This window comes from Telmatherina bonti (assembly GCF_933228915.1).
Source record: "Telmatherina bonti genome assembly, chromosome: 16".
NCBI classification, from domain to species: domain Eukaryota; kingdom Metazoa; phylum Chordata; class Actinopteri; order Atheriniformes; family Telmatherinidae; genus Telmatherina; species Telmatherina bonti.
Window position 1 is genome coordinate 17,825,238 of NC_136614.1, and position 10,760 is coordinate 17,835,997.

The 10,760-nt window shown below is 38.5% G+C and overlaps 1 protein-coding gene across 1 annotated transcript in view; it reads left to right on the forward strand.

Moving 5' to 3' along the window:
* The first annotated feature begins 2,727 nt into the window (after nt 1-2,727).
* The window catches only part of enpp1 (ectonucleotide pyrophosphatase/phosphodiesterase 1), a 39,283-nt gene continuing 31,250 nt past the window's right edge, over nt 2,728-10,760 (forward strand). The window contains exons 1-2 of the mRNA XM_079255020.1: nt 2,728-2,888; nt 6,100-6,172. Coding sequence (XP_079111146.1) covers nt 2,754-2,888; nt 6,100-6,172 — 208 coding nt within the window. The 5' untranslated portion in view covers nt 2,728-2,753. The remainder of the gene's footprint in view (nt 2,889-6,099; nt 6,173-10,760) is intronic.

Here is a 10,760-nt window from a genome sequence, read left to right on the forward strand (position 1 = left end):
TGACAGAAGTGACAGTAGATTAATTGATGCTTTTCTATCCTGCAGGGAAAATAATTTAAAAGGTCACTTTAACTTTATCTTTAAAATTTAATGCAGCAAATTTACATGTTTCTTTTTGTTTGTTTTGTTTTGGGTTTTTTTTCACTTTTTCATATTTACTTATTTATGATTGCCTGAATAGTCATGTAAAATGTAAATTGGCAGTGAGTGCTGCATGTGTAGGTCAACATTAAAGGTCATGTTGTAATGTCCAGCAGGGTCAGAGACAGCTGCAGAGAGACACTGCTGTGAGGCATTCAGTTCAACACTTCGAGGTATGAAGAAACAATTCACCCACTTGGGTGTGCACACATACATTTATGTGGCTTGGAATGTGAACAAAATCATGCTTATGTACTCTATAAAGCTAATGCATACACACACACACACACTCACTGGGAGACGAAGATAAACAGAGCGACAACTTTTAACTGAGCTGTAAATGAGTGCAAAACAACACAGGGATAAGGGGTCAGGGGCACCAGCCACATGTGGCTTCCATCATCACGCCACTGGACACAGCTGGATTTGAAGGAAAGTTGGACCTCACAGAACTGGAATCTGTTAAAGCTGTGAGGGATCAGGAGCAATACAACCTCACTGCGCTGTGCTTAATGACATGGAGACGGCTCTGGATAAAACGCCTTTGTAAAAGTGCAGCAACAGCACCATCTTGTGGATGCTCTCATGCACAGATTTCTACAGCACATCTGCATCAGTTCTGGTGCTCCTTTGTGTAATGATGGTACATGAAAATATTACGACCGAGTCCATTTTAACAGATCAGAATACAGATGAATATCTGCAGCTTCAGAGATGGAAAAAACATGCATAATGCGAGTCTGAGTTAAAGTTAATTGTGTTTCAACTTATTCTGAACTAACTCCCCATTTTAATCACAAATGCAAATGTAAACTTAAATCTATAAACTGTAAAATCGGATTCATTGAGTCTAACGCACCACATCTTGGACTACTTGAAAATGTCCCAGCAATACCACATGGCTTCACAACCACACAGATTAAACTGTTTAGTTAAGGAAATATCCTTGTTCGTCATTGTAGCGAAAGAGGAAGAATCTTTCAGCATAAACCTTCTGTCACCAGTTTCTGTGTCATTATGAACAATGATTTTAATCCAGAAAGGTAGATCAGTGCAGAAGTCAAAGTCACCTTTTTACAGTTCAGACAGCTGCAAGTTGACATATTATAATAAAACAGGACTTTGATACCGTGATATATGCTTATATTACATGACAGCTGGATTATCATAATCAAATGTATTTTGGTGTCTCTCAGAGATCATGGTCCTGTGTGCAGCTGGTGTAAAATGATGCAGGACATTGTTGGGACACAGAGGAGAGGGCCCATTTCTCCTGTTCTAGTCTCGCTGCACTGGCTGCCTGTTCTTATTTTAGGCTCCTTTTAAGATCTTTTTATTACTTTTTAAGTCTTTAAACAGCATTGCCTCACCCTTCTCTGAGCTGTAACACGAGTATGGTCCCTCCCTGTCTGAAGACATGGCAGAAGCTCAGAGGGCGACAGTTTTTTTCTGTGGTGGGACCATAGCTGGGAAAACTGCTATCAGTGCAGGGGAGACATGTAACTTCAAGTCCCTTCTTAAAACCCTCTTCTTTTCACTGGTGCTTCAATCTGAGTATGAGCATTGCTTTAACTCTTTTTGTTCAGCAGCTGCTGTTGTAAAGTGCTTTATAAATAAAGTGGGCTTGGCTTGGCATTGTATGCAAGTGTTGTCTCAAATGTATTTAATGGTTTATTTTCTTTTAGTATGGTTGGATTAGTCACAGCTTTCAGGATTAGAGACAAAGGAAAGTCGCTAAATCTTCAGACTGAAGCGACTGAGTCTATGTAAATGAATCCATGTTTATTTTATTTAAGGACGAAAAAAGCAGTGATTATTGACATCTTGCCTAAATGACAAAAGACGAATCGTTGTCCTGTCTGGACTTGTACTGTATCACTTACCTTCTTTGTCCTTTCAATCTTTTACTTTTTGCAGATTTCCCCATGTGTACACAGTTTTTAACTGATGTCATATTTAGCCTTGTTTCTTTGTGGATGTTCCTGGGAGGTCTGTGCCACCCAAGGAAAGAATAAAGGATTTTACTGGGAATAATTAAAAAGTCCAAATTTTGTGTAAAAAAAAAAAAAAAAAAAAACCACAAAATGCTTAAACCAAGTAAACACTTAAACTTTCAGAAAACCTAAAAATATATTCTTAAAAACATTAAGTTTTTCTAGTTACGTTTGGAAAAACCTTTGACATTACACCTTTACAGTCCAGCAACATTTCAGTTTGGCCACATGATGGCGCTGCTGCTGAGCTATTATTTCACTGTAAATATGGCTGCCTTATTAATTTAGTGTAGATCAGTCCTATAGCTCCAAATCTGAACATACCCTTCAGCATTTTTAGGCGTAAATACCCACAACATATTTGTATGCTTAAACAGAGTCTACAAGTTGTTTTCAAAGTCGCAAGTATAAAAGTTCCCGCAGAACAGACAGAGCTTCATGCTCAGGTTCAACTCGCTTCTCTGCCATAAATCACCACTGGTTGCTCCTTCTGAAACTTTAAGACGGCAAACAGGCGGTGCTTGTTGAACGGATCCTTCTCCTCACCGGGGAGCTCGCGCTTGCTGCTCATTCCCCTGCTGGAAATCTCAGACAGGAGGTTTGTGTGCGCTCTGCAGCATGGACGCACCCAAAGGAGAAGATCACTCAGCCGGACAGGCTGCGTCTTTATTTGGGACATCAGAACCGGAGAGCCAGAGAGGCCCCACTGAGGGGAGAAAGAAACGGAACAGAAACTGTAAAATCATCACTGGGGTAAGTTCTACCATGCAATCTGTCCGAACGGGTCTCCTCATTAAACCCCACACTGCTGGCAACACTTAAACTCCACATGATTTCATTTACTTCTACACTCCTACACTCAGATATTACAAACTTGTTGCCGCACAATTCATACTTTATTTAGTTACACTCATGTCTTCACTGCCAATATATGCCATATGCAATATATGATGTGTCTGCAAAGTGCCCTGAAACAATATTGTTATGAAGCGGAGCACTACAAATAAAGCTTAATTGAATTGAATATGTCCATAAATGAGTCTAAGTTTCCATTAATTGTCATATTTAGATCACAGTGCTGAATGAACTGGTCATAAAGGTGGCAATTTGGAACTCTGGACAAATGTATTAATGTTGAATAATGATAAATAGATGAATAAATCAGGGTTTTTGTTAGCAGTCTCATTTTTCCTGAGGCAAAAATCATCACCAATATTAAAAAAACCACAGCCTCATCTCTGCATTTTCACACTGTTTACTCACACTGTCATGAATCCACAGCTGTCATGCAGCTGTAACTGTCAGTGGTGCCAGTGTGAACTGGAAAGTAAATGTTTTCACTCCAGTGCAAAGAGACACAGGCCAGGAGTGTCTCTGCAGGTGGACATGACCTACAGCTGCTGGTGAAAAGAAGGACTGGACCTACAGCTTTGTCAGCCCACTGGCCTGATTCCTAAAGTCTGGTTTTTGCAGACATTTTTTTTTTACCAGTAACTTTGGCAGGACTTTGAGTTATACTTGGAGCTTACTGGGTCATACCACAGAGGCCAAGACAGAGACAGGATTTTAAGAGTGGAGACCATTTAAAAATTTCAGAATTGATAGATAGATAGATAGATATTTAGATAGATAGATAGATAGATAGATAGATAGATAGATAGATAGATAGATAGATAGATAGATAGATAGATAGATAGATATCTGTGTGATTATCAACACACAGACCCTCTGTAAAGGCAAAGACAAACATTGTTTGTAGACCAAACAACAAGCCTGACATGAGTCACTGGTTCTCTGCATTATTTCTTCTGGTACTGGGAATTTGTTTTTCTTTTTTGTTTGTTTGTTTCCCTGAACTTTATTCATTTCTCAGAGTGAAAATCTGATAAAAATCAGCTTTTAATATTCAAAATTACTAAGAGGAGCCACGTGTATTCTACCATGCTGTAGTTAGAAGAACCACAAGGAAAATACCAGCCTGCTTTAGAAGACATCATTCAAAGTGATGTGGTCAAAAAAGTTCAGCTAAATCCCAGAGAAACGAGTTGCTGCCTGCTTAACACTGACAAACAAGAGCCAAAGTCTCTTGCCAGTTATTAAATGCCATTAAACTCAGCTATGATGCACAAAGTAGAGACTGTAACGCTGGCACTTGCTGTACTTCAACACACTTGATGACCTTACAAAAGAATGATTGCACCATATTGGCCTGTGGGCAAACAGCAGGACCAGTCTGTTCTTCAATTTGAGGATCACTCGAACACATGCAGACTTGTGATCTGTTTAGAAGGATTGCTTGAACTTTATCACAAAAATGGCTCCAGATGGTAGACTACGAATCAGCTTAACCAGTTCATTTTACAGTGAAGTAGTGGCAGGGTTTAGTGATGAACTGAAGCAGTAAAGTTTATTTCAGACTCGTAGGTTTCCAGCAGGCAGACTGTTTACTCTCACAACCACCAAAGGTCACGTATTAAGTCTTTCTGAAGAAGCCCATCCAAGTTTCCTGTCAGTTCCGCTATAGCTCAGGAAAATAATAAGTACCCAGACACCATTCACTCACGGCACATTTTCATAACTGTCTAGGATTTCCCATTATTGTGTATGTGAATGACTAAGTGGATTACTTGTGGTTGATGATTTCCACAACCTCACTTTTGAGACTTAGCAGCAAAGTACAGCAGTTTTTTCCCTCCAGACATCCGGTCTGTGAGACAAATATCTATGAGATATTTGTTGAAAACAAGGATGGAACTATTAAAAATAAAGTCAGATGAAAATATTATGACCTTGGAAGGCATTTGACATTTTGGCAAAAAAGGAAGAAAGAAACCTATTTATTCCATATCATGTTTTTTTGTTTTTTGTTTTTTTTCAGACCTCGTTCCATTAAAAACCTACTTGTAAAGAAATAAATAATTTTTTACAGTTACACTAGTAAAAAAGGGTCACATGATGGTCAGTGAGATGAAAGAAAATACAACAAAATCTGCTCATATTGTGGATCTTTATGGAAAAGTTTGGTCACTACTAAACTGTCAGAGCTAAAGCTGCCACAACCCTTATTTAGAAAAATAATAACCTAGAAACTCCCAAATGCTTCCAGCCTGATAAGAAAACAACCACAACAACCACATCAGCCGACCGAACACAATCTCATCTCCAAATAAACAGATTTAGATCAAACACATGTCTAATTACAAACCCCTGCTAAGTGCGTTCTGTAACCCCCGAATAGAAATTAAGTCAACAGCTGGAAAAGAGGAAAAACAGACGTAAAATGAATCATTCTGCTTCAATCTTCATTAACTTCAGAGTTGCTGAGAACTGAGAGCAACACTGGATTTGGGGTCTGAGGAAAACTGGGCAAGTCTTTCAAATAGGTATCTCATTTTGAAAATACTTGTTATAATAAAAAAATAAAAAAATCACGAGAATTTAAGTCAGTTTGTATCATAGAAGGAAATTATGGCAAATGAAACATTACTGTGAGGCAGTTCATCTATTTCTGCTTTTTGTCAAAACAACCTTTAGCTTTACCAAAGGAAATATTTGTTCAAAACAAGAACCAGAAATGCCTCTACAGGATGCAATGATTCTCTATCACCTACTACGATGTTTCATTCTGGACAGAAGTGGTGAACCAAACAACTAATTCTCCCTAAACTTTATGTTTGAAACATAGAAGTGTATTTACACCGTGCACTCTGTTGTAATTACTGAAAGGGGTTATTTACAACCCCTCTTAAGAATCCAGAAGTCTGTTATAGTGTTCATGGTCTTAAAAACATCTAACTGATAGTCAACAGACTACCAGCAGCTTAAATCTCAGCTTTACTTCAGCTTATTTTCACTTAGCTTAGTTCCAACATGGTGTTCAAAATGAACATAGTCTGTCACGTGGAAGAGATTTTTAACCAATAACTTCCTTCTATGTATTAAACAACATTTCTCTTGATTTTAGGTCCTGTTCCTATGCTTGCTGGTTGTCCTCTTGGCTGTAGTGATTTCTTTGAGGAAGAATACTAAAGATACAGGTAAGCCTCACTTTCAGTGACTTTCTGTGTGTCAGCACTTCCCTGTCTGGATTTTAGAGTGTGCTTTGGAAAAATGGATTTAGTGATGTGTAAAAAAAAAAAAAAAAAAAAAAAAAAAAGTTTGAATAACGCAGGAGTGGAAAATGTTATTCTGTAAGATTTGCATGTTTTATCGAGAATGCAGAGTGGGCTTCCTGCAGTAGCAGGTCACTCAATCTGTGGGTTAATATGCAGCTGCAAGACAGTGAACAAAAAGTACGGCCAATTTTCCCCAAAGGCAAGCATTCGGGTGTACTTTGGATCTCCTGATGTATGAAGACACCAGATGCGACTCATTCATTGTGCAAGATTTGCAAAAACAAAAGGGATTGTCAGCAACATTTCATTTAGAAGTTTTTTTTAACCCTATAAAGCCAGACATGTAATATTTGATACATACAGTTTCTGTGAAATTTTGCATCACTTTATGTTACAGACTTTACTTAAAACCCTGTTGTATGTAATACTGGTCTCCTGCCCCCGAATGGACACCAGAAAGCAGAAGATTACACTACAATCATTTGACCTATCACATGGTAATAAACAATAAAAATGCCCAAAAAAAAAATTTTGTTAAAGAGTCCAAAAAAAAAAAAATTCTGATTTAAAAAATTGGACTTTTGTGCCCAGTTGTTTCTAAGGTTGGACTTTAAAAGGATAAAAAGTCCAACATTGTGTCATCCATTTAGGAAAGTTAATGTTTTCCGTACTGGTGTCTGAACAACCCACTGGGAATGTACATGAGAAATGTATAAGCCAGCATTTTATATTTGTCCTGTTCCAGTGGGGAGTAAGAAAGGCCTTCACCTCATACATAGTAGCAGCTCTGAGTCACAGTTCTTCATTGTTTGCGTTTAGTTTTTGCTGTAACTGATTTTTTTTTTTTGAGGTGATTTTATGATGAGGAATGCAAGGTCTTCAGCAACTGTGGAAATCTTGGGTTCTCCATGACAGAATATGGGGTTGAGTCTTCACAGTGAAGGTTGCCACGGATACAACTCCCTTCCTTTGTTTTTTCAGAATCAGGAAGGGTGGTGGGGAATTAAAAGATGACAAAACCATCTCAATTCTTACTTTATTTCCATTCTAAAAAGTCCAAGCAGTTCCAGAAGTTCAGAAAAGTGTGTCCAAGTGTCCACTTTCATAGTACTGTGCATTTTCTTCTGACTCTGTGCTGATCTGTGCTTCACTGCCCACATTAATGTCAGCATAAACCTCCACCAGAATAAATACAAAAAGATATAAAAAGTAAAAAGTAAATATCTTTTATTGGAACATAAAGTTTAGAGTAACATGCTATGCAAACAAGCAACATTTTTCCTCTTCCAAGCTGGAATATTTGCCGTAATCAGTTCTAGACTAAATATATTTTCTTACTGAAGAGATGAAAAACCTTCCTCATCGACATCATGATGCATATTCAGTATTTCCACACAGTGTTCACCTTTCACCGGGTTGTGTTCTGCTTACAGAGAATTTACATGAGGTAGTGGGTGGTGAGGCAACAGTGTGTTCCTAAATGCCTCATGAGAAGCTTAAATAAGAGAACTATACATAGAAATGTCTCCAGTCTCAACACTGGACTTTTTCTGGGCTTCAACAACATACCTGCAAAGGAGCGATTGATTAGAAAAATGAAAATACACATGCGCACACACAAAAATACAAAAATCTGTATCAAAGATTACAGGTTTAATTAGTGAGATAATGACCACAAAATATCAGATGTAGACAAATTAGAGCTTTATAAGTTGTAAAATCTGTGAAGAACTTGTGTTTAGTAACATAAATCAACCACAGCAGGTTACACCCGGTAACCTCACTGTGCTAATATTCCATAAGCAGGTATCAATGTGTTTGAAATGTCGACATTTTTTGCTCCGCTTATTGCATAAAATAAATACTTTTCCTTTTAGTCTGTCCTTGGCCAGTGTGAGCATGAATGACTTAAACAGTACAAACAGTGTCTCAGGTTTGATTCATTCAGCGAGAACTTGATCCTACACAGTAGACAGTAACAACTAATTGTGCAGCTACAAACCTACCGTGACATTTAGCAGAGAGTGTAACTGAGCCCACTAAATTCCTCTTCCGGATCCTCCAGAAAGCTGAAACTGGGAGTATTTAAAGGGGTTGTGTCGTTGGGCTGAGTTACTGAGCAGCTTGTGAAAGAAAAAAACAGAATTTGCTCACTGGATGCGTTTCTGTCTGGCTTTTTTTTTTTTTTCCCCACTACTGCAAAGCATGTCGTAAACATGCTTTTTCAAAAGAAAGGAATGTTTTCTGCAGCCTCTGGTTGAACGTGGGCAGCAGCATCACTATGCTCTTTGTTGCAAACCACGATGCCAAAACATCACTCTTCCTTTTCTGGGGCAGCAGTGGTGAGTGTGGGCAGCTGTCCCCATGGGTGGGGTGCTCCCTCTACTGTGGCAATTTCCTTCAAACTTCTTTTTCTTACCCAGCTTACATGAAAGCCATATGGCACAGATAAGTTTAGTTTCCACTCTTACTTGCTTGCATGTTATTCACATCTATGTGGGACTGCTGGAACTTCTGCATCTCTCATGATGCTCCCCTCTTGGTGTGGCCTTTGGAAACAGATGAAAAGAAATAGAAATAACCCAGAACTCCACGGCCTTCCCCGAGCCTAGCTGTGCTTTGTGCACAAATACTAAAAAGGGGGTTTTCCTGCAGAGTACAAATCGTAGCAACTTGTCTCCAGAGACAGAGCTTCCCCGTGTTTGGTCCAAACCGCACCGTTGGCCTCCTGGCAGCGAGGAGGGGCCTTCTCACCAACATGCTAAGACTCCCTCTGTCATATGTTTAGTCAGCAGCAAACTTGACAAATGTGTTGGGAAGGCAGTAGTTTGAAAGGTGAAAGAAGAGGCCAGGAGTTTCCTGGTTGCTGTCACCTTCTCTGTGGGAAAGTCCTTGAGAAAACCTGTTTGTTTTAGGATTTGTGTCAACTTGTGTATACTGTCACAGCTTTAGAGGATTTATTCCCAGCTCACATGACATTACAACACCACCATTTGCTCTTCCGCTAGTCATTCTTTGACACATCCCTCCCAAACTGACATCCTGTGTGCCTGTCCTACATTTTCTGACAGCTTTACTTCTCAGGATTTCTCTAATATTAGTCAGACGGACACTCGATCGTGGGAAAAAATTAGAATCACTACGGTCAACTAGACAAGATAATAAGACCCATAACAGCAGCAGCATGCAGGACAAAACTGAAGCGGAACAAATATTCAAAGCAGAATATTGAGCAGAAACAAATGAGGTATTAAAAACTGAGGGAAGTACGACTAATGAAACACTGATGTTCCACAGCTGTAAATAGAAACCAGATGTGTGGACTAAAAATGCATTAAGTCTGATATGCACATAGAAAAGAAGACAGAAACTTTGATTTGATTAAAATCCCTTGATCATTGCATTGTTGGCATGACTGCCTCTTCCAGCTGATTTCAAGACTATTTAAAAGCAAGTTGTTTTGATTTTAATTCCTGTATCTTTATTGATCCTTTGTTGCTTCTAAATACTCTCAAAACTATTACATGCAACAACAGAAGTGGAAGTTTTATGTAAAACATTTAAATAAATCTAGGGAAAGTGGTATGTTAGGGGTGTCAAGACTCCAGTCGTGACTATAACATACAGGAGGCAGAAGTTAAACCAAAAGTTATACTCATATTTATGAACAGCTAATGCAATAAAAATATCTATTTAAAAGGACACAAGATGAGGCGAGGAGGAAAGGACACATCTGCAAGATTTTAAAGGCTGTCTAAAGAACTGACCAAGTGTTCCTGATCATGCTTGATGGCTAAACCCACCGTTCCCAACAAAAGAAAGCTGAACACCAGAAATCACAATAAAGCCATATTAATATGGAAGAGTCACCACAGAACTATTTATTTTCCACAGGAGTTGGTAAAAGTTAAAACTGTCTTGATAATAAACAATCACTGCTCTTCTGTTGGGTGTTGTTAGCCAAAGAGCTGTGGAGACTGTGTGTCGGAACATATGAATGTCACTGGTTGTCAGCGTTGTGTTGCAGACTGGTTAAGTTCATATAAATGGAGTAATTCAAGAGTTTGCTCATTTAAGAAAAAGTTTTTTATTCATTCTGTTTAATTTTCCAAAATAACAAAATCCAGATTCTTTCATAGTACATAAGGACACAAGAATTGGTTACTTTTTCCTCCCCTTTATTTATGGGGTCTGTCTATGCTCAGGATTGGTACTGTTTCATTTTTTAAAATGATGTTTCCAATGCTTAAGACCTCCTGATTAATCTTGGTCTCTACTGATCTCATAGATATGGATGGAAAGCGTTCACTTGCACACTCTCCCATCCTGTTGCTCATAAGGTTCAACAGTCCTCAGCTTAGTTTATTGCCGTCAGATATTTTCGAACCAAACTTACACTGGCATGATGACCTTGTAAAGCATCAGACATGTTGTGGATTAATGTCACATTTATCTTAAATATTGAATTAATGGTTGCAACCAGAAACCATGCCTTTATGAGTTTTAAACA